Source organism: Coregonus lavaretus (assembly GCF_964263955.1).
Source record: "Coregonus lavaretus genome assembly, chromosome: 6".
In the NCBI taxonomy this organism is placed as follows: domain Eukaryota; kingdom Metazoa; phylum Chordata; class Actinopteri; order Salmoniformes; family Salmonidae; genus Coregonus; species Coregonus lavaretus.
Genome location: NC_139993.1, coordinates 47,288,315 through 47,313,065, shown reverse-complemented (window position 1 = coordinate 47,313,065; position 24,751 = coordinate 47,288,315). Strand labels below are relative to the sequence as shown.

At 46.6% G+C, this 24,751-nt stretch overlaps 2 protein-coding genes across 2 annotated transcripts; one reads left to right on the top strand and one right to left on the bottom strand.

The window, feature by feature from the left end:
• Window positions 1–303: 303 nt before the first annotated feature.
• Window positions 304–18,274, top strand: LOC311131298 (amidophosphoribosyltransferase-like; the record flags this gene model as incomplete). The annotated part of the gene is made up of 11 exons (XM_084164195.1): window positions 304–434; window positions 4,265–4,331; window positions 4,650–4,856; window positions 4,960–5,072; window positions 5,169–5,314; window positions 10,534–10,606; window positions 10,700–10,851; window positions 11,010–11,137; window positions 11,251–11,472; window positions 16,239–16,359; window positions 16,452–18,274. 11 exons carry the CDS (start codon window positions 304–306, stop codon window positions 16,622–16,624), a joined length of 1,533 nt encoding a protein of 510 aa, XP_084020321.1. The 3' UTR covers window positions 16,625–18,274.
• On the bottom strand, window positions 819–3,845 carry LOC311130324 (zinc finger and SCAN domain-containing protein 20-like; the record flags this gene model as incomplete). The annotated part of the gene is made up of 6 exons (XM_084163055.1): window positions 819–1,000; window positions 1,515–1,586; window positions 1,872–2,396; window positions 2,511–2,564; window positions 2,677–3,162; window positions 3,434–3,845. 6 exons carry the CDS (start codon window positions 3,843–3,845, stop codon window positions 819–821), a joined length of 1,731 nt encoding a protein of 576 aa, XP_084019181.1.
• Window positions 18,275–24,751: the final 6,477 nt, after the last annotated feature.

Genomic DNA, 24,751 nt, shown 5'->3' with positions numbered 1-24,751 from the left:
TATCTATTGAATACTTAAAAATAAATATAATTGAACTTTATCACCAAAAAACAGGGTGAATGATTGCATATCGGTTCTCAGTCAAAGTCCTAATCGATATTTGAGTCTGTACTACTTTCGCAATTTGATACGCAGTATTCCGTCTGTTGTCAGGGGATGTCAATGAAGTACCCCATTTTGTATCCCTGTAGGTTGAGCCAGTTCGTGTAGCGGTAGCTCTGTTGTCAACACGTGGCTAGTGTTTGTGCGTGGAGATACACGCAGTGTGAAGTAGACAAGCACGGGAAGCCCAGGGATTGAAGAATGAGCGAGTTCGAAGAATCTGGCATCGGAGAAGAGTGCGGAGTTTTCGGATGTGTTGCAGCAGGAGAATGGCCAACACAACTAGAAGTTGCCCAAGTGTTAACTTTGGGACTTGTGGCGCTACAACATAGGTGAGTTTATGTTTTCTAGCGAGCAAATGTATATAGGGTCCTTGAAACTTTTGTATAGTCATCCGCTAATCACAAATGCCCACTATCTTGCCCATCATTAATTAGCTACACTGCTATAATGCTTACAACTTTAATCACTTAAAAAATGCATTGTAGTGGGCAATGTCTCAAAACAACATGGAGGTGTGACGTCAAACGTTCCACGAGCATGGCTTTGCTACAAGTGTTACATTGTTTCCGGTGAAAGTATAGAGATCTCTGGACGTCCTTGGATTCCAGACTGCTACATTTCTCCAATGCAGACTCAACTCAATGTCTTTCGTAAACTTTCAGACTCCTATTGTATACAACAGTCAATTGGTTACAATGATGTTAACATCATTTTTAACATTCGGAGTTGATTAGGCCTACCTGTTTTTGTCGGGCTGAGACAGAGGCTGCCATTGAGCAGACTGAGTTGATCTCTATAATGGGAATGTATTGGTCCTCCTCCAATTTGCACTGGAAGTCAATACTCTCAGCACAGCTGCCCCCAGTATCATGTCTCTTCACAATTCTACAGGTATCTAAAGAAAACAAGGATTCAAGAGGACTAATACATCAGAGATTGAGTTGAGGTTAAATGCCTTCATCATTGATTAATCAATCACTTTTTACTAAGTGTAGAAGTCTGAGACACATGATGTACAAAATACGCTATCCTGCACAGATTCTTGACCTTGGTCCTCTCAAGTTGATTGTGCTGATGTGTTCTGAGAGAATATTTCAAAATGTATACTAAAGAATGGGCAGATTGCAATCTTCAGTTTACTGATAACACTGTTCTGCGTTTTGAGCACATGGATACACGGAATCCAAATTGCGGTTTTGTAAAGAAGGCTGGTGTTTTTGCCCATTCTCAGCAGTTTCCTGATTCCTCTCACTAACCCACTCTCCCATGATTAGATTAGGAGTCTTATTAGTAAGTCACAGGACTGACTCACACCGTCCATCATTAGTCTGTTACTGAGCCTTTGGTCGCGTGTGGATTTTAAAACGAGATGAGACAAAATTGTTGAGGGAGGAGGTACAATTTCAAACCTTGATCCAACGCTTTCCTTTTCAGCCCTCTTTTTGCAGTCAGATCCTGTCTTTTATCGGTCTCAGCATTGTCTGTAAGGAACACAGAGGCATGACATCACTGTTAATGCACAATATCAGAACCTATTTTCCTCCACCAGGTTCTACTGGCTCCAACTACCAGCTTTGGGGCCAATGGGTTTTATTTTTGATGTTATAAATTAGCTTGTTTATAGGCAACAAAATAGATGTGGGATATGTCTGAAGATGTAATGGCTTGCGTTGCGGTGTTTGATAAAAATGTTTACATGGTCACCACTAAATGATTTGGAGTGACCTTAGGTTGATCTACAATGGCTATCGGAGTCACTTTCTTACCTGTGTGTGTTTGTTTGTCCTCATTCCTGGGGATAAGTTCATAGATTTGAGCTGTGTAAGAGTTAACTGGATGAGTCATGGCATCTGTGTCATCCTCATACCTAATCATGGCCCCGGCCAAAATGGGGCCAGCCTCTGCTTGTTTCTCATATCCTATGGCAGGTCCACTATCTGACCTGGTCAAAATGGCATCCACCTCGTCATAGAACCTCATAAGACGACGTGGGTCTGTGCTGTCAGCCCTGCCCCTCTGTAGGGAGCGATACAGGTACTTGAGGTTCTTGTATTTGGTGTGACACTGCTTCCAGTCGCGCTCCACCCCCTGCTGCAGTAGCCGGCGGGAGATCTGCACAAAGATGTCCCTCTTCCTGGTGGAGCTCTCCAGCTGCCTGCACACGCCCTCCTCAGACCACACCTGGATCAGAGCACGCACCTCCTGGTCACTCCAGTTCCGTCCTGTGTCGGACACCGTTACCACATGGAATTGCTCGGAGCTAGATTGATTCAATGGTGATAGATGGGCTCCTAGGATGGGAGACAGAATGCAGAAGAGAGTGAGCATAAGCAATCATGCCAAGCCCATGTACTGCACAGCATTTCAGAAGGCTTTTCTGCTGTAGGTTATTTGAATTCACATACCTGATTCCCTTTGGTTTTGGTCTGTGTCCAGCTCATAATCGTCACTATTGTCATCTGAAAGATGCATTGTTCTAGAAGTTTTAAAAGTAGGACTAGGCAATGTATTCATTCAGTATCTCATCACCATCTGTAAACTTGTAGTATTTAAAAAAAATGAAAACCTCACCATGGTCTATCTCAATGACCAGGTCTCCTTTGGGTTCTTTAGACTGAGTCTGGCCTTCCGGATGTCCCAGCTTCCCAGCTCCCTGGTCCCCTTCAGGTCCTCTCTGCATATCCTGGTCCCCATCCTCTCCCCTGTCCAGCACTATGGCCTCTACCTCATCAAAGAACTTAATGTACCTTCCTGGGCCACTGCTCCCTGCAGCGGCCTGTGCGCTCTTGGCTGTCTTGTACTCATACTTGAGGTTCTTGTATTTAGTGCGGCATTGTTTCCAGTTGCGCACCACTCCGAAGCCTCTCTGCATGCGGCGGGCCATCTCCTGGAAGATGGCCTTGTTGCGTAGCGTTCCTTTGAGGCGTTGGCGGATGTGGCGGTCAGACCAGACACACAACAGAGCTCGCACCTCCTCATCTGTCCAATGGCGGCCCCCCTCAGGGCCCAAGTATTGGGCATATGGGAGAGCCCCGCGAAGAATCTGACACGGGCCTCCTTAACAAACACACACATTTTTAAAGGATGTCAATCAAGGGATCCATTTTTGATATTGTCTGTTACTGATACTCTGGTTTATTTAGATTCAGTTTAACCCTTTTTCTAGGCTAATGGTATGTGACTCCAGTTATGTCTGAGTCAACATCTTGGTCATGAAGCGGCCTCTTATCTAAATGAGGGATACCTCAAAGATTATTTTAATTAAACTACTGCTGTGTATACTAAACAACTTCTCAGCCAGTACACTGTTCCTGTAACTCCCAGTTACCTTCCTGTATTGTGACTGAGGAAGAGTGAGCCTCTTTCTCACTGGTCAGATCCTCCTTTTCCTCCCAATCACTTTGATTCATTTGGGCGTCCATCATGGCTGCTGCCCCCTGCCTGTAGTTGGTGGATGTGCCTGGCTGTTCAGCCTTCCTGCCCAGCAGTCCCAGCCTCCTGCACTGGGCCTGGCACTCCCTCCAGCCATGCAGCACATTCAACCCTTTCAGCTGCTCTGATATGCATTCAAATGTGGCTCTGCTGCATACACCTGAATGCTGAGCTGCTCCCAGCTCCCCCCACACTGACAGAAGAGCCAGCACCTCCGCTTCCCCCCACTGCCCTGCTGCACCGGTCTCCTCTACCTCTACAATCTCTTCCTCTTCACCTCCTCTTTGTCTCCCAGCTCCTTTCTCCATGTTTGAGCTGACCTGGAAACGCTTCTTTCTCTCCCAGCCCCCCTTCCTCTGGTGCCTGGTTCCCTAGGCAACCAGGCGGTTAAGCCAAGAGGAACGCCCACCGAATCAAAGCAGCCTCACTACTGGCTTAAGCTGTGTGGTGTGGGGGAGGGACAGACTGTAATCCGAGAAGCAGCTTGGCAAATCGGCTGAGGCTGCAGCACAAGGCCACTCCATATAAGGCAACTCCACTGCAGAGACACATAGCCCATCATTTTCCCCTCAGTCTACAACACTTCTCTTTTACCAAACCGGTTAAGTCTGCCCTAAGGCAGTATACATACAGAAAAGCTAGCCTCAAACATGTTGCATCAAGCAAATTGGCTGAAGTGTAGAACCTAAATGTTATTCAAGCAATTTATTTGTCTTTGTTTATTTAGGGGTCAGGAAAGTGCCGGAATCGTCACAAGTAATGGAGTCAACCCACCAACGTACAACACCCTCAAGGTAAAAATGTGTGACATACAGAACCATTCAGTACGAAAACATGAAAGAGAAACATGGCTATCATCACACTCATTCCAGATAATGATGATTACTCAACGTGTCCTCTGACTCACTCAACATCAGTGTCCTCAAACTAAACACAATACCACCACCCCTCCCCAAAAACACATTAACACATTAACAAAAGTCTCAGATGGGGAGGGAACATGATGTACAGAAATAAGACAGCAGTTATATCATCACGTTAAAGCTTTACTAATCACATTTAGGCTACATGTGTGTTATTGTTCTGATTTGGTATGTCACTTCCCTTCACAGGGGATGGGGTTAGTGAACAATGCCTTTCCACCTGAGGACCTTCTGAAGCTGCGCTATGGTAACCTGGGCATCGGGCACACACGCTACTCCACCACGGGCATCTCTGAGCTGCAGAACTGCCAGCCCTTTGTGGTGGACACACTGCACGGCAAGATAGCTGTGGCACACAACGGGGAACTGGTCAACGCAGCTGCACTGCGTAAGAAGGTGGGCCATGCTGTCATATCCAATGACTGTGTGCATTTGTTTATATTGTAGTTGATTATTGTGTATTTGTGTATAAGCATACATAACTGTGTGTGTATGGCAGGTGATGCGTCACGGCGTGGGCCTCTCCACCAGCTCAGACAGTGAGCTCATCACCCAGCTGCTGGCTCTGACTCCGCCCATGGAGGAGCTGGATGCCCCTGACTGGGTGGCCAGGTCCGTTCTATGGCCTTCTATTCCATTCCAATAATGCCCCATCTCTTTTACCCCCTGTAAAGCTCATCTTGATTGATTGTTTATTCTCCACTGCAGGATAAAGAACCTGATGCATGAGACCCCTACATCCTACTCACTGCTGGTGATGTACACAGATGTGATCTATGCTATCCGTGACCCGTATGGAAACAGACCCCTCAGCATCGGACGCCTCGTCCCCGTTTCTAAACTCCACACTGCAGGTGTTTTTGGTCCTTCCTTAGCGCTGCATGGTATTTGTGTATCTTTGGCTTGTGTATTTTTTTGATTTAACTATAATGTACAAGCAGAGTTAATAATCTATGTAAAGTTAGTCAAATATATTGGCACACTTGCACTTTATAATGGAGTACAAAGGAGCAGAATTATGTTTTCTCTTTTCTAAACTGGTTGAATGGATATTTTTACCCTGTAGGCACTTGCTACTTACCACAGGTAAGATAAATTACACATAAATGCCTCCAACCAAATTATGATCCAGGCATTTTTTTTACTTAAGTGAAAAATCTCAATTTTAGTTAACATTTTATTTATATTTGGTCCTGTGCAATTGTAAATCAAACAAATACTTGTGTGAACACAAGGGTGCCAATATATTTGACCTCAACTATATACATACAGTTGAAGTCGGGAGTTTACATACACCTTAGCGAAATACATTTAAACTCAGTTTTTCACAATTCCTGGCATTTACTCCTAGTAAAAATTCCCTGTCTTAGGTCAGTTAGGATCACCACTTTATTTTAAGAATGTGAAATGTCAGAATAATAGTACAGAGAATGATTAATTTCAGCTTTTATTTCTTTCATCACATTCCCAGTGGGTCAGAAGTTTACATACACTCAATTAGTATTTGGTAGCATTGCCTTTAAATTGTTTAACTTGGGTCAAATGTTTCGGGTAGCCTTCCAAAAGCTTCCCACAATAAGTTGGGTTAATTTTGGCCCATTCCTCCTGACAAAGCTGGTGTAACTGAGTCAGGTTTGTAGGCCTCCTTGCTCGCACACGCTTTATCAGTTCTGCCCACAAATGTTCTATAGGATTGAGGTCAGGGCTTTGTGATGGCCACTCCAATACCTTGACTTTGTTGTCCTTAAGCCATTTTGCCACAACTTTGGAAGTATGCTTGGGGTCATTGTCCATTTGGAAGACCCATTTGCGACCAAGCTTCAACTTCCTGACTGATGTCTTGAGATGTTGCTTCAATATATCCACATAATTTTCCTTCCTCATGATGCCATCTATTTTGTGAAGTGCACCAGTCCCTCCTGCAGCAAAGCACCCAAACAGCATGATACTGCCACCCCCGTGCTTCACGGTGGGGATGGTGTTCTTTGGCATGCAAGCTCCCCTTTTTCCTCCAAACATAACAATGGTCATTATGGCCAAACAGTTCTATTTTTGTTTCATCAGACCAGAGGACATTTCTCCAAAAAGTATGATCTTTGTCCCCATGTGCAGTTGCAAACCTTAGTCTTGCTTTTTAATGGCGGTTTTAGAGCAGTGGCTTCTTCCTTGCTGAGCGGCCTTTCAGGTTATGTCGATATAGGACTTGTTTTACTGTGGATATAGATACTTTTGTACCCGTTTCCTCCAGCATCTTCACAAGGTCCTTTGCTGTTGTTCTGGGATTGATTTGCACTTTTCGCACCAAAGTACGTTCATCTCTAGGAGACAGAACGTGTCTCCTTCCTGAGCGGTATGACAGCTGCGTGGTCCCATGGTGTTTATACTTGCGTACTATTGTTTGTACAGATGAACGTGGTACCTTCAGGCGTTTGGAAATTGCTCCCATAGATGAACCAGACTTGTGGAGGTGTACAATTTTGTTTCTGAGGTCTTGGCTGATTTCTTTTGATTTTCCCATGATGTCAAGCAAAGAGGCACTGAGTTTGAAGGTAGGCCTTGAAATACATCCACAGGTACACCTCCAATTGACTCAGATGATGTCAATTAGTGGTCCTCTGTAGCTCAATTGGTAGAGCATGGCGCTTGTAATGCCAGGGTAGTGGGTTCGATCCCTGGGACCACCCATGCGTAAAAATGTATGGATAAAAGCGTCTGCTAAATGGCATATTATATTATTATATTATAATTAGCCTATCAGAAGCTTCTAAAACCATGACATCATTTTCTGGAATTTTCCAAGCCGTTTAAAGGCACAGTCAACTTAGTGTATGTAAACTTCTGACCCACTGGAATTGTGATTAAGTGAAATAATCTGTCTGTGAAATCAAACTGTCCACTTAGGAAGCAACACTGATTGACAATAAATTTCACATGCTGTTGTGCAAATGGAATAGACAACAGGTGGAAATTATAGGCAATTAGCAAGACACTCCCAATAAAGGACTGCAGGTGGTGACCACAGACCACTTCTCAGTTCCTATGCTTCCTGGCTGATGTTTTGGTCACTTTTGAATGTTGGCGGTGCTTTCACTCTAGTGGTAGCATGAGACGGAGTCTACAACCCACACAAGTGGCTCAGGTAGTGCAGCTCATCCAGGATGGCACATCAATGCGAGCTGTGGCAAGAAGGTTTGCTGTGTCTGTCAGCGTAGTGTCCAGAGCATGGAGGTGCTACCAGGAGACAGGCCAGTACATCAGGAGACGTGGAGGAGGCCGTAGGAGGGCAACAACCCAGCAGCAGGACTGCTACCTCCGCCTTTGTGCAAGGAGGAGCAGGAGGAGCACTGCCAGAGCCCTGCAAAATGACCTCCAGCAGGCCACAAATGTGCATGTGTCTGCTCAAACGGTCAGAAACAGACTCCATGAGGGTGGTATGAGGGCCTGACATCCACAGGTCGGGGTTGTGCTTACAGCCCAACACCGTGCAGGACTTATGGCATTTCCCAGAGAACACCAAGATTGGCAAATTCGCCACTGGCGCCCTGTGCTCTTCACAGATGAAAGCAGGTTCACACTGAGCACGTGACAGACGTGACAGAGTCTGGAGACGCCGTGGAGAACGTTCTGCTGCCTGCAACATCCTCCAGCATGACCGGTTTGGTGGTGGGTCAGTCATGGTGTGGGGTGGCATTTCTTTGGGGGGCCGCACAGCCCTCCATGTGCTCGCCAGAGGTAGCCTGACTGCCATTAGGTACCGAGATGAGATCCTCAGACCCCTTGTGAGACCATATGCTGGTGCGGTTGGCCCTGGGTTCCTCCTAATGCAAGACAATGCTAGACCTCATGTGGCTGGAGTGTGTCAGCAGTTCCTGTAAGAGGAAGGCATTGATGCTATGGACTGGCCCGCCCGTTCCCCAGACCTGAATCCAATTGAGCACATCTGGGACACATCATGTCTCGCTCCATCCACCAACGCCACGTTGCACCACAGACTGTCTAGGAGTTGGCGGATGCTTTAGTCCAGGTCTGGGAGGAGATCCCTCAGGAGACCATCCGCCAGCTCATCAGGAGCATGCCCAGGCGTTGTAGGGAGGTCATACAGGCACGTGGAGGCCACACAGTACTGAGCCTCATTTTGACTTGTTTTAAGGACATTACATCAAAGTTGGATCAGCCTGTAGTGTGGTTTTCCACTTTAATTTTGAGGGTGACTCCAAATCCAGACCTCTATGGGTTGATACATTTGATTTCCATTGATAATTTTTGTGTGATTTTGTTGTCAGCACATTCAACTATGTAAAGAAAAAAGTATTTAATAAGATTATTTCATTCATTCAGATCTAGGATGTGTTATTTTAGTGTTCCCTTTATTTTTTTTGAGCACTGTATTTAGTCAGCCACCAATTGTGCAAGTTCTCCCACTTAAAAAGATGAGAGAGGCCTGTAATTTTCATCATAGGTACACGTCAACTATGACAGACAAAATGAGATTTTTTTCCAGAAAATCACATTGTAGGATTTTTAATGAATTTATTTGCAAATTATGGTGGAAAATAAGTATTTGGTCAATAACAAAAGTTTCTTAATACTTTGTTATATATACCCTTTGTTGGCAATGACACAGGTCAAACGTTTTCTGTAAGTCTTCACAAGGTTTTCACACACTGTTGCTGGTATTTTGGCCCATTCCTCCATGCAGATCTCCTCTAGAGCAGTGATGTTTTGGGGCTGTCGCTGGGCAACACGGACTTTCAACTCCCTCCAAAGATTTTCTATGGGGTTGAGATCTGGAGACTGGCTAGGCCACTCCAGGACCTTGAAATGCTTCTTATGAAGCCATTCCTTCGTTGCCCGGGCGGTGTGTTTGGGATCATTGTCATGCTGAAAGACCCAGCCACGTTTCATCTTCAATGCCCTTGCTGATGGAAGGAGGTTTTCACTCAAAATCTCACGATACATGGCCCCATTCATTCTTTCCTTTACACGGATCAGTCGTCCTGGTCCCTTTGCAGAAAAACAGCCCCAAAGCATGATGTTTCCACCCCCATGCTTCACAGTAGGTATGGTGTTCTTTGGATGCAACTCAGCATTCTTTGTCCTCCAAACACGATGAGTTGAGTTTTTACCAAAAAGTTATATTTTGGTTTCATCTGACCATATGACATTCTCCCAATCCTCTTCTGGATCATCCAAATGCACTCTAGCAAACTTCAGACGGGCCTGGACATGTACTGGCTTAAGCAGGGGGACATGTCTGGCACTGCAGGATTTGAGTCTCTGGCGGCGTAGTGTGTTACTGATGGTAGGCTTTGTTACTTTGGTCCCAGCTCTCTGCAGGTCATTCACTAGGTCCCCCCCGTGTGGTTCTCGGATTTTTGCTCACCGTTCTTGTGATCATTTTGACCCCACGGGATGAGATCTTGCGTGGAGCCCCAGATCGAGGGAGATTATCAGTGGTCTTGTATGTCTTCCATTTCCTAATAATTGCTCCCACAGTTGATTTCTTCAAACCAAGCTGCTTACCTATTGCAGATTCAGTCTTCCCAGCCTGGTGCAGGTCTACAATTTTGTTTCTGGTGTCCTTTGACAGCTCTTTGGTCTTGGCCATAGTGGAGTTTGGAGTGTGACTGTTTGAGGTTGTGGACAGGTGTCTTTTATACTGATAACAAGTTCAAACAGGTGCCATTAATACAGGTAACGAGTGGAGGACAGAGGAGCCTCTTAAAGAAGAAGTTACAGGTCTGTGAGAGCCAGAAATCTTGCTTGTTTGTAGGTGACCAAATACTTATTTTCCACCATAATTTGCAAATAAATGCATTAAAAATCCTACAATGTGATTTTCAGGATTTTTTTTTCCCCTCAATTTGTCTGTCATAGTTGACGTGTACCTATGATGAAAATTACAGGCCTCTCTCATCTTTTTAAGTGGGAGAACTTGCACAATTGGTGGCTGACTAAATACTTTTTCCCCCACTGTGTGTGTGTGTATATGTATATATATATATATATATATATATATATAAGAAGTGGGAGAGGATGGATGATTGACAGGCCATATTCTGTTCTCTGTCAGGTGCTGGCGAGGGAGACACAGAGGGCTGGGTGGTGTCATCAGAGTCCTGCAGCTTCCAGTCAATTGGTGCCAAGTGAGCTCTCATCACCACGGTGACCTACCTCTTATTGCCATGGCAACATGTGGTCCTGTGGCTCACAAGCCTCTCTCTTTGTCTGGTCTTTAGGTACTACAGAGAGGTATTGCCTGGAGAGATAGTCCAGATCTCCAAACACGGTGTGAAGTCCCTAAGCATCGTCCCTCGCCCCGAGGGAGACCTCCCTGCCTTCTGCATCTTTGAATATGTTTACTTTGCCAGACCAGACTCCATATTTGAAGGTAGGCATATGTAGTAGTTGGCCTGGCTAATAACACAACTTTTTAAGTTGTAGCACTGAGTCAGTGAGAGTAGTAAATAGTTTGGCTGGGAGGTTACAGCACATTACTTGCTTTTGAGCTGATGCCAGAGTAGCTATAGTTTCCTCCTGGTGTTGCAGGTCAGATGGTGTACACAGTCAGGCAGCGCTGTGGACGGCAGCTTGCCATTGAGGCCCCTACAGAGGCAGATGTGGTCAGCACTGTGCCTGAGTCTGCTACTCCTGCTGCACTGGGATACGCGGAACAGGTGAGTCATGGCACCTATTGAATGTTGATAGCAATAGGGTGCATATTCTGAATTGTGCATATTCATACAATATTCTGGGCTTCAGTTTGTACTCTTCTGTTCCATCTCTGCAGTCAGGACTACCGTACGTAGAGGTTCTGTGTAAGAATCGCTACGTTGGGAGGACGTTTATTCAACCAAACACACGCCTCAGGCAGTTGGGGGTGGCCAAGAAGTTTGGTGCGCTGACAGACAACTTTGCAGGCAAGCGGGTGGTGCTTGTTGATGATTCCATCGTCAGGGGCAACACCATCTCCCCCATAATCAAGCTGTTGAAGGAAGCAGGAGCCACAGAGGTGAGTGGCCCAGAGTTGATCATTATCAGTCCTCCTCTTAATATCAATTATACTGCATGTTAGTCTCTCTCTCCTCTGTTTATAATGGTTGATTACTCAAGTTTCAGTTTCATTAGTCATATGTACGGGATACGCATGGTATACATTTTACATTTACATTTTAGTCATTTAGCAGACGCTCTTAACCAGAGCGACTTACAGGAGCAATTAGGGTTAAGTGCCTTGCTCAAGGGCACATTAACGTCATTTAGCAGACGCTCTCTTATCCAGAGCGACTCACAAATTGGTGCGTTCACCCTATAGCCAGTGGGATAACCACTTTACAATTTGGGGGGGGGGGGGGGGGGGGGGGGGTTAGAAGGAATACTTTATCCTATCCCAGGTATTCCTTAAAGAGGTGGGGTTTCAAATGTCTCCGGAAGGTGGTGAGTGACTCCGCTGTCCTGGCGTCGTGAGGGAGCTTGTTCCACCATTGGGGTGCCAGAGCAGCGAACAGTTTTGACTGGGCTGAGCGGGAGCTGTGCTTCCGCAGAGGAAGGGGAGCCAGCAGGCCAGAGGTGGATGAACGCAATGTCCTCGTTTGGGTGTAGGGACTGATCAGAGCCTGAAGGTACAGAGGTGCCGTTCCCCTCACTGCTCCATAGGCAAGCACCATGGTCTTGTAGCGGATGCGAGCTTCAACTGGAAGCCAGTGGAGTGTGCGGAGGAGGGGGGTGACGTGAGAGCACTTGGGAAGGTTGAACACCAGACGGGCTGCGGCATTCTGGATGAGTTGTAGGGGTTTAATGGCACAGGCAGGGAGCCCAGCCAACAGCGAGTTGCAGTAGTCCAGACGGGAGATGACAAGTGCCTGGACCAGGACCTGCGCCGCTTCCTGTGTAAGGCAGGGTCGCACTCTCCGAATGTTGTAGAGCATGAACCTGCAGGAGCGGGTCACCGCCTTGATGTTGGCGGAGAACGACAGGGTGTTGTCCAGGGTCACGCCTAGGCTCTTCGCACTCTGGGAGGAGGACACAGCGGAGTTGTCAACCGTGATGGCGAGATCATGGAACGGGCAGTCCTTCCCCGGGAGGAAGAGCAGCTCCGTCTTGCCAGGGTTCAGCTTGAGGTGGTGATCCGTCATCCATACTGATATGTCTGCCAGACATGCAGAGATGCGATTCGCCACCTGGTTATCAGAAGGGGGAAAGGAGAAGATTAGTTGTGTATCGTCAGCGTAGCAATGATAGGAGAGACCATGTGAGGATATGACAGAGCCAAGTGACTTGGTGTATAGGGAGAAAAGGAGAGGGCCCAGAACCGATCCCTGGGGGACACCAGTGGTGAGAGCACGTGGTGCGGAGACAGCTTCCCGCCACGCCACTTGGTAGGAGCGACCGGTCAGGTAGGACGCAATCCAGGAGTGAGCCGCGCCGGAGATGCCCATCTCGGAGAGGGTGGAGAGGAGGATCTGATGGTTCACAGTATCAAAGGCAGCAGACAGGTCTAGAAGGACAAGAGCAGAGGAGAGAGAGTTAGCTTTAGCAGTGCGGAGAGTCTCCGTGACACAGAGAAGAGCAGTCTCAGTTGAATGACCAGTCCTGAAACCTGATTGGTTTGGATCAAGAAGGTCATTCTGAGAGAGATAGCAAGAGAGTTGGCTAAAGACGGCACGCTCAATAGTTTTGGAAAGAAAAGAAAGAAGGGATACTGGTCTGTAGTTGTTGACATCAGTGGGGTCGAGTGTTGGTTTTTTGAGGAGGGGAGCAACTCTCGCTCTCTTGAAGACGGAAGGGACATGGCCAGCGGTCAAGGATGAGTTGATCAGCGAGGTGAGGTAGGGGAGAAGGTCACCGGAGATGGTCTGGAGAAGGGAGGAGGGGATGGGGTCAAGCGGGCAGGTTGTTGGGCGGCCTGCAGTCACAAGTCGCAGGATTTTATCTGGAGAGAGAGGGGAGAAAGAAGTCAAAGCATAGGGTAGGGCAGTGTGAGCAGGACCAGCAGTGTTATTAGACTTAACAAACGAGGATCGGATGTCGTCAACCTTCTTTTCAAAGTGGTTGACGAAGTCATCCACAGAGAGAGAGGAGGGGGGGGGGGGGGGAGGAGGATTCAGGAGGGAGGAAAATGTGGCAAAGAGCTTCCTAGGGTTAGAGGCAGATGCTTGGAATTTAGAGTGGTAGAAGGTGGCCTTAGCAGCAGAAACAGATGAAGAAAATGTAGAGAGGAGGGAGTGAAAAGATGCCAGGTCGGTAGGGAGTTTAGTTTTCTTCCATTTCCTCTCCGCTGCCCGGAGCTCTGTTCTGTGAGCTCGCAGTGAGTCATCAAGCCACGGAGCTGGGGGGGAGGACCGAGCCGGCCGGGAGGATAGGGGACACAGAGAGTCAAAGGATGCAGAAAGGGAGGAGAGGAGGGTTGAGGAGGCAGAATCAGGAGATTGGAGGGAGAAGGATTGAGCAGAGGGAAGAGATGATAGGATGGAAGAGGAGAGAGTAGTGGGAGAGAGAGAGCGAAGGTTGCGGCGGCGCATTACCATCTGTGTAGGGGCAGAGTGAGTAGTGTGGGAGGAGAGCGAGAGAGAAAAGGAAACAAAGTAGTGGTCGGAGACTTGGAGGGGAGTTGCAGTGAGATTAGTAGAGGAGCAGCATCTAGTGAAGATGAGGTCAAGCGTATTGCCTGCCTTGTGAGTAGGGGGGGACGGTGAGAGGGTGAGGTCAAAAGAGGAGAGGAGTGGAAAGAAGGAGGCAGAGAGAAATGAGTCAAACGTGGACATAGGGAGGTTGAAATCCCCCAAAACTGTGAGGGGTGAGCCATCCTCAGGAAAGGAACTTATCAAGGCGTCAAGCTCGTTGATGAACTCTCCAAGGGAACCTGGAGGGCGATAGATGACAAGGATATTAAGCTTAAATGGGTTAGTGACTGTGACAGCATGGAATTCAAATGAGGAGATAGACAGATGGGTTAGGGGAAAAATTGAGAATGTCCACTTGGGAGAGATGAGGATTCCTGTACCACCACCCCTCTGACCAGATGCTCTCGGGGTATGCGAGAACACATGGTCAGACGAGGAGAGAGCAGTAGGAGTAGCCGTGTTTTCAGTGGTGATCCATGTTTCCGTCAGCGCCAGGAAGTCGAGGGACTGGAGGTTGGCATAGGCTGGGATGAAGTCAGCTTTGTTGGCAGCAGAACGGCAGTTCCAGAGGCTGCCTGCGACCTGGAACTCCAGGTGAGGGGTGCGAGCAGGGACCACCAGGTTGGAGAGGCAGCAGCCGCGCGGTGTTGTGCGTTGTTTGTGTAGCCTGTGCAGAGAGGAGAGAACAGGGATAGGCAGAGGCATAGTTGACAGGCTGTAGCAAATGGCTACAAAAATGCAGAGGAGATCGGAATGAAATGAGCTAAGCATCTGGGAGAGGAGAGAGGGGGGCCTCCCTCAACAAAAACTTCTACCTCAGAAACTAAAATTGTTTCACTGAACAGTTGTTCAATGTTTAAAGGAATAAACTCAAACCCACTTTATTCAGCTAGCCAACTATGACACCATAGCTGACTAGCATGCTAGCATCCAATAACACACAGTTTAACACACAGTTAAGCACCAATACTCACAACAAACCACCAATAGTGTGTTAACTAGCTAACCAGCATGCCAGCATCCAGTAACACACAGCCAAGCACAAACACTTGGTCACAGCAAACCACCAATAGTGTGATAACACACTAAACAGATCATTCGTGTCTGTGTCAAGTTCCTTTCATGACGCAGCAATGATTCAACATTGGCTAGCTAGGACAAGTATATTGTAATTAGCTACTACCGTACCGTTCGCTGGTCGTGCTGGGTAGCTAGCAATGGCCACTGTGTTGGCTTTGTTTGAAGAACGGCTAGCTAGCTAGCTTCGTGCTACACCCGGCACACAATGGCTACTGTGTTGACTCTGACTCTGTTCGAAAAAACGGCTAATTAGCTCGCTTCGTGCTACAGCCGGCACGGCGGAAGACACTGCCAAGACACAGTAGCTACCCACGATACCTAGCTATGACGCCGTAGCTAACTAGCAAGCTAGCATCCATTAACACACAATTAGCACCAATACTTGGTTACAACAAACTGCCAAGAGTGTGTTAGCACACTAAACAGATGATTCATGTCCGTGTCTAGTTCCTTACATAACGCAGAACGCAGCAAAAATTAAACGTTGGCTAGAAGCACATTTAACAGTGGGAACAGCTAATCGTTACCAGTAGCTACCCGCTAGCTAGCCTCGTGCTTCGATACTAACCTACAATAACCTACGGAAACCTACAATAACAACAATACTAACCTATAATAAATACAATACCTAACTACAACTAACTACCAACCTACGATCTAATGCATGGTTAAGCTATACTCAACACCAAATGAGAAGTTTGCTTACCTCCAGCTAGAGAGCTAGCTAGCCTCGAGCTTCAATACTAGCCTACAATAACCTACGGAAACCTACAATAACAACAATACTAACCTATAATAAATACAATACCTAACTACAACTAACTACCAACCTACGATCTAATGCATGGTTAAGCTATACTCAACACCAAATGAGAAGTTTGCTTACCTCCAGCTAGAGAGCTAGAGAGCTAGAGAAAAACACGTCCTCTCCCGACTACATAAAAGTGTAAAACACTATACATCGTCCAATGAAATGCTTACTTGCAGGTTCCTTGTCGACAATGAAACGACTACGTCTGGTCTCACATTGTCTGTAATGACCACTCATTTTGGTTGCTGACCTCCCCTCCCATAGGTCCACATCCGTGTTGCCTCCCCGCCTATCAGGTTCCCCTGCTACATGGGGATCAACATCCCCACAAAAGAGGAGCTCATTGCTAACAGGCCAGAGTTTAAGGACATTGCTGGCTACATTGGTGAGATTTGGAATACTTATTATTCAATTGACTTATTATTCGACGTGTGGGTGGTCCAGACTGTAAAACGGTGATGTTGTTCTGTAATGTAGGTGCCACCAGCGTGCAGTATCTGTCAGTGGAGGGCCTGGTGTCAGCGGTGCAGTGGGGAATCCCCTCCCTCCAGAAGGATGAGCGGATCAGCACCAACACCAAGGCCAGCAGGAGAGTGGGCCACTGCACCGCCTGCCTCACAGGCAAATACCCTGTGGAACTGGAGTGGTGACCGCTGACCCCAACCTCAAACCACAACCCAACCACACTACTGCCGTTATTGCACTTAACCTGTGTGAAACTTAACTCTACTCTAACCAAGGAAGTGCCTCTTGGAGCCTGCTTGGTCACAGTATGACTGACTGGGGCACGGCCTCACCTTGACAAGTAAACACAGAATTGCTGTAGCTGCTTAATTTCTCCTGAAAGCTGTTACTGCTTGAGTGGTGCACGGCCTGCTTTGGTCTGAAACCTTTGAGCCTGGATGCTTCCACTCTGGCAATACAATAACCATATGCATGTCAATGTATTACATTTGAACCCTGCCTTTTCATTCCACATAATATTCCATTGTTATTGAAAACCAGCATTCTGACCCCTTTCTCTCATTGGATAGATTCATTACAAGTTGCCTTATCAGCTGTAAGACGCACAAGACTTCAAACCAAAAATGTTATGTGAAAACAACTTGCTTCCATTTAATTTAGCCTAAAACCTCTACTAAGTAGACCTGCAAATGTATTTTGCTTATATCCTATATACGAAGTGGTTGAATCCTGTTTCCCTAACTTTCAGACTAATCACTGTTCCTCCTGTGAAGTGCATACTACACTGAACAAATATAAACGCAACATGCAACAATTTCAAAGATTTTACTGAGTTACAGTTCATAAGGAAATCGTCAATTGAATTAAATTCATTAGACCCTAATCTATGGATTTCACATGACTGGAATACAGATATGCATCTGTAGGTCACAGATACCTATCATTTGCATAGAGTTGATCAGGCTGTTGATTGTGTCCTGTGGATGTTGTCCCGCTCATCAATGGCTGTGCGAAGTTGCTGGATATTGGCGGGAACTGAAACACGCTGTCATACACGTCAATCCAGAGCATCCCAAACATGCTCAATGGGTGACATGTCTGGTGAGTATGCAGGCCATGGAAGAATTAAGGCCATTTTCAGCTTCCAGGAACTGTGTAGATCCTTGTGACATGGGGCCATGCATTATCATGCTGAAACATGAGTTGATGGCAGCGGATGAATTGCATGACAATGGGCCTCAGGATCTCATTCACATTGCCATCGATAAAATGCAATTGTGTTCGTTGTCCGTAGGTTATGCCTGCCCATACCATAACCCCACCCCAATCTTGGGACACTTTGTTCACATCGTGAGCATTTCCCCACGGAAGCCAGTTACTACGCCGAACTGCAGTCAGGTCAAGACGATGGTGAGAACGACCACACAGATGAGCTTCCCTGAAATGGTTTCTGACAGTTTGTGCAGAAGTTCTTCAGTTGTGCAATCCCAGTTTCATCAGCTGTCCCGGTAGCTTGTCTCAGACCATCCTGCAGGTGAAGAAGCCAGATGTGGAGGTCCTGGGCTGGCGTGGTTACACGTGGTCTACGGTTGGACATACTGCCAAATTCTCTAAAATGTTGGAGGCAGCTTATGGTAGAGAAATGAACATTCCATTTCTGGGACCTTTTATTTCAGCTCATGAAACATGGGACCAACACTTTACATGTTGCATTTATATTTTTGTTCGATGTAGATTAAAAGACTTTGCTGAACATTTAATTTCTGTTAATCGTGCTTTCATTTTCCCCACTGTGATAAGCAATTAATTGATATAAAATACTTTTGAAAACCTTATATTTTCTATTACAATTAAGTAATTCAGTATTTATGATGCACTCATCCATTCACAAACAGTTATGAAACACCGGCATGGCAGTAATAAAACCCAGTATAGGAAATTCACTAATATATTTATATTTTTAAAAAGACATTGCAGAAACATTTCATTATAACAAATTAGTTAATGGTTATTGGGACATCAGAAATATGTTTTGAAATGGAGAAATAAACAGCAACAGCAGAGATGTTATAATCCGGGCTCCGGGCTCCAGGCTCTGTCGTAGCCGGCCGTGACCGGGAGACACATGGGGCGTCGCACAATTGGCCCAGTGTCGTCCAGGGTAGGGGAGGGAATGGCCGGCAGGGATGTAGCTCAGTTGGTAGAGCATGGTGTTTGCAACGCCAGGGTTGTGGGTTTGATTCCCGGGGGGGGCAGTATGTAAAATAAAAAATAATGTATGCACTCACTAACTGTAGGTCGCTCTGGATAAGAGCGTCTGCTAAATGACTAAAATGTAAATGTTTTCAACTCTGGCATATAAACCACAGGTAGAGGTGCAGGATAGGACAGCCTTTCTGTGGGGTGACATCATTTATACAGAAGCTGTCTCCTAGAGAAACTGGGGGAAAGAAGGGAGGCTGGTTAACATGAGAAACAATGAAATGCATCTATTAAAGATTTCAACAACAATGCAGAACATACTACTTTTTGAATAAGGTCATGGTTACCTTGGCGAACAGCCACATTGGCACTCTGCCTTGACAGCTGACTTTCCTGAGAGGATAAATAAAATATCAGAACTGAATACAAATTTACTGCTAAGTGGTCAATCAAAGATTAGACAAGTTTATTTTTTTCCTGTGAGACTAGACAAAGCAGAAACAAACCTTGATGAATTTGAACAAATCTGTTGTATTTCTCTCTCTAGACAGCAGACAGAGAAGAAAGCAATGTTAGAAAATGCAAGGAAATAAGACATACATTTTTAACAGTGTTTCTGTGGAAGACCCTTACCCAAGCAGGAGAGTGCTGATCAACATGCAGGCCGGACCAGGAGCCTGCAGCTTTCCTGACTGCTGCATCTGATGAGTGATGTTGGTGATGGGGGCTGTGGTGGGTCTGAGCCAGGCTGGCCTTGCGGGGGCTCCAGTTGTGGGAGTCGCAGGAGATGTCCCTCTGGGTGGAGGACAAATGGCTGTCTGAGCTGTTCTGGCACCTGAACATTTCTATCCTCTGGCGGAGGGATCCTGGGGAGTACACAAAGGAGCGATCCCTGAAGCGTTTGGACTCTGGGGACTGTTCCTGGACCAGCTCCCTGCAACGCTTCCTTATGACAGAGTGGTGAGGAGACAGGGCCAGGGCGGCCAGAGCAGAGGAGGAGGTTCCTCTGGTGGTCTCTGCTCTCCTCTCACACATGCGGCAGGAGGAGGAGGATTTGCCCTGACAGACAAGCTTGTGGTAGACCTTCTGGAAGTCCTTGTCAATCTGCTTAGCAGAGTTTCGTAAGAGACTGATAGATGGGGAGAAGGAATCCAGGGAACAGTGTCGCCGGAGCCTTGGCTGGCCTGCCCCAGACTCATGATTGGATGATGATCTAGACGATTGGAGTTTCAGCTGGGAGGGACTGCAGGAGTCCAGGTGGTGGGGCTTCCTGGGTGACATCAGAGGCCTATGAAGAGAGGAGGGTGAAGACGCAGGGGAAGATCTGGGCTCCACAGTGTTTCTCTGATGATATCCAGCAAAACCCGACTTGGGGCTTCTATGGTGGGCGTTAGATGCTGCACGCTGGCCGTCCCAGCTCAGCAGTCTGGCTCTGTAGGGACTCAGTGCTACTGGGGAGCGGTAGTCTGAAGACATGTTCATACTGACCACAGGGCATACTGCTGTGAAAAACCTCTGATGGGGAAGTGTGGGGAGGGCACACTTCCTTATAGATGGGCTGCTCAACCCTCTTGCTGTGAAGGGGCCTTCAGATCTTGCAGGACTGAAGACAAGGGTAGTATACCCAACCCTGGGGGGTGGGGAAGAGGGCATGGACACGATGAAGGTTTGGTTTAGGGGGGGCTCCTCTGGCTCAGGGCTCTCCTGTAGAGAGGAGTCTGCAGAGGAGAGAGCAGAGCAGGGAAGGGAGGCTGCAGAGGAGGGAGGAGAGGAGGCTGCAGAGGAGAGAGCAGAGAGAGGGGAGGAGGCTGCAGAGGAGAGAGGGGGGGAGGCAGGACTGGAGCCTGCAGAGGAGGGACGAGAGGAGAAGTCCATCACTAGAACAGGGCGGGGCGGTTGTCTGTTCCCTGAATCTGTCCCCTTCCTGGGGGACAGCCTCTCTGCTGGCCACTCCTGGAGGTTGACTTTGGTCTGTGGAGGAGGATGTGTGAGGGTTGTTGTCCTTTTGACGTTAAACTTAAGACTCTTGGGGTTAGTCACATTCAGTATGGTGTTCTGAGATGTTTGGAGGTTGGATTGGCCATTGTTGAGGGTAGTCTTTCTGTGAGCAGGTCTCAGGGTGATGTTGAAGGTGCTGTTATTGAGGTTTCTGTTAGAGAACCACCTGAGTCTGTGGTACCTCCTCAGCACCCCTACAGCCGCGTCGGACATATGCTGGCGCTGCCAGGCCTCTCCTACCTTGCTGAGCATGCTGGGATACAGGTCCAGTAGAGTGCTACATTGACTGCTCAGAGAGCGCTCCAGCTCCTCATCCTGCTCCTCTGGCGCCCCCCACAGGCTACTCCTAGTCCCATTCATCTTGGAATTATCCACCCCTGATGGAGGCAATATAAACACAATTTATTAATCAGAAATGAACATGAAAAATTGTTGTAATTGTATTTTATATGTTTACTTTGACATGCACAATACATAAGTCACTAGGGTTTATGTTCAAATAATTTACTTACAGTGGCTGTTCTCTGCAGCCTGCTGCATAACATAATCATTACTGTTGATAGTGACAGGACTCGCATCTACAGCACCCTCATCTACACAATCATTGTTGGGATCATCCTGGTGGTATGAGATGTCCATCTGTTGAAAAACATGAGAAGTACAGTAAGCTATAGTAATGTGGGCTGTTAACATCTGGTTGGACAACAGTCTCCAAACAGACAGATCTGTTCTGCCCACAATCAGTTGTCACCATGTGTACCTTGAAATCTCCAGTGGTGTCCTGTGGCCTGTGTATTTCAGAAACATCTGAAATAACAAAATATGTAACATGAATATACATTCAGATCAATTTAACAATTAAGGGCTCTATTCAATCCGCATTGCGGAAATTCAGCTTTACAGTGTGATTGAGATGTAAAGGCAATGTTCCCACTTTAGCGGAAATTACCTTTAATTTCCGATTGTCGGCTCAATCGGAAATGAACTTTACATTTCTATCGCAGAATCTGTAATGCTTCAGCTTTACAGATTGAATCGAGCCCCAAGTGCACATCTCACAGAGAAACAACGTGTTGTAGTTTCTACTTTTTACATTTTTTATTAACAAACAAAAGAGGAATACATTTAAATTTTAGTCATTTAGCAGACGCTCTTATCCAGAGCGACTTACATCCAGAGTGAGTGCATACATTTTCATACTGGCCCCCCGTGGGAAACGAACCCACAAACCTGGCGTTGCAAGCGCCATGCTCTACCAACTCAGCTACAGTCACATGCAAACAAGCATACATAGTTCTTACCTCCTAGTGACAGCTCTGCCAGGTTAGCATCATTCTAAAGAGGTGGAGTAAGAGGTGTGAGTGTGATCCAGAAACATAAGCGATTTCTCAGAAAAATGTAAAAAGTCTACATAAACAGAAAATGTACCACGTGGGTCTAAAATAATTAGCTACAGTACATAATGTCATATCTTACAAATCCAAGCTTTGATAGCTCCAACTCTGACTTGACCATGCATCCTCTCACTTCTTCTCCATCCAATTACAGGACACATGAAAAAACAATAAACATCAGGACATTGAGCCAACACTGTTGAGTGCAGAATTATTACCCATAAACATAAAACTAGCTACTGTATATCGTTGTTGACAAGACTAAACAATTCTTCAAGCACTGAGAAGCAGATAATGTGTGTAACCATAGCTAAGGATAATTAACTCCATCATCCATGGAGTTTAAGTATTCTTAGCTAACAAGTGTAACCATAAACGGACTGTTGTTTACCTTGGGGTGTTATGTCCTCCAGGTTCACCTCAGTCCCATTGTCATGCAGCTTTGAATACTGTTGTCGAGGAAGAAAGAGTAAATACTGTCACATTCTGAGGTTTCATCTCTGTTACAGGCCTAGTAGTACTGAGTGACACTGATGAGGGGGTGCATTGTTTGTGCATTTCGTCCCGTGGCCAAAGGGGGACAGTAAAAGTAGGCGGGAGAGACTACTACCTAACTTACAGTAGTACGATTTGAGTTAGCTGGGTTATTTTATTTTTATTTATTTCACCTTTATTTAACCAGGTAAGCCAGTTGAGAACAAGTTCTCATTTACAACTGCGACCTGGCCAAGATAAAGCAAAGCAGTGCGATAAAAACAACAACACAGAGTTACATATGGGGTCAAACAAAACATAAAGTCAAAAATACAACAGAAAATATACACTGCTCAAAAAAATTAAGGGAACACTTAAACAACACAATGTAACTCCAAGTCAATCACACTTCTGTGAAATCAAACTGTCCACTTAGGAAGCAACACTGATTGACAATTAATGTCACATGCTGTTGTGCAAATGGAATAGACAACAGGTGGAAATTATAGGCAATTAGCAAGACACCCCCAATAAAGGTCTGGTTTTGCAGGTGGTGACCACAGACCACTTCTCAGTTCCTATGCTTCCTGGCTGATGTTTTGGTCACTTTTGAATGATGGCGGTGCTTTCACTCTAGTGGTAGCATGAGACAGAGTCTACAACCCACACAAGTGGCTCAGGTAGTGCAGCTCATCCAGGATGGCACATCAATGCGAGCTGTGGCAAGAAGGTTTGCTGTGTCTGTCAGCGTAGTGTCCAGAGCATGGAGGCGCTACCAGGAGACAGGCCAGTACATCAGGAGACGTGGAGGAGGCCAACAACCCAGCAGCAGGACTGCTACCTCCGCCTTTGTGCAAGGAGGAGCACTGCCAGAGCCCTGCAAAATGACCTCCAGCAGGCCACAAATGTGCATGTGTCTACTCAAACGGTCAGAAACAGACTCCATGAGGGTGGTATGAGAGCCCGACGTCCACAGGTGGGGGTTGTGCTTACAGCCCAACACTGTGCAGGACGTTTGGCATTTGCCAGAGAACACCAAGATTGGCAAATTCGCCACTGGCGCCCTGTGCTCTTCACAGATGAAAGCAGGTTCCCACTGAGCACGTGACAGAGTCTGGAGACGCCGTGGAGAACGTTCTGCTGCCTACAACATCCTCCAGCATGACCGGTTTGGCGGTGGGTCAGTCATGGTGTGGGGTGGCATTTCTTTGGGGGGCCGCACAGCCCTCCATGTGCTCGCCAGAGGTAGCCTGACTGCCATTAGGTACCGAGATGAGATCCTCAGACCCCTTGTGAGACCATATGCTGGTGCGGTTGGCCCTGGGTTCCTCCTAATGCAAGACAATGCTAGACCTCATGTGGCTGGAGTGTGTCAGCAGTTCCTGCAAGAGGAAGGCATTGATGCTATGGACTGGCCCGCCCGTTCCCCAGACCTGAATCCAATTGAGCACATCTGGGACATCATGTCTCGCTCCATCCACCAACGCCACGTTGCACCACAGACTGTCCAGGAGTTGGCAGATGCTTTAGTCCAGGTCTGGGAGGAGATCCCTCAGGAGATCATCCGCCACCTCATCAGGAGCATGCCCAGGCATTGTAGGGAGGTCATACAGGCACGTGGAGGCCACACACACTACTGAGCCTCATTTTGACTTGTTTTAAGGACATTACATCAAAGTTGGATCAGCCTGTAGTGTGGTTTTCCACTTTAATTTTGAGGGTGACTCCAAATCCAGACCTCCATGGGTTGATACATTTGATTTCCATTGATAATTTTTGTGTGATTTTGTTGTCAGCACATTCAACTATGTAAAGAAAAAAGTATTTAATAAGATTATTTCATTCATTCAGATCTAGGATGTGTTATTTTAGTGTTCCCTTTACTTTTTTTGAGCAGTGTATATACAGTGTGTGCAAATGTAGCAAGTTATGGAGGTAAGGCAATAAACAGGCTATAGTGCAAAATAATTACAATTAGTATTAACACTGGAATGATAGATGTGCAAGATATGATGTGCAAATAGAGATACTGGGGTGCAAATGAGCTAAATAAATAACAATATGGGGATGAGGTAGTTGGGTGGGCTAATTTCAGATGGGCTTTGTACAGGTGCAGTGATCGGTAAGGTGCTCTGACAACTGATGCTTAAAGTTAGTGAGGGAGATAAGAGTCTCCAGCTTCAGAGATTTTTGCAATTCGTTCCAGTCATTGGCAGCAGAGAACTGGAAGGAATGGCGGCCAAA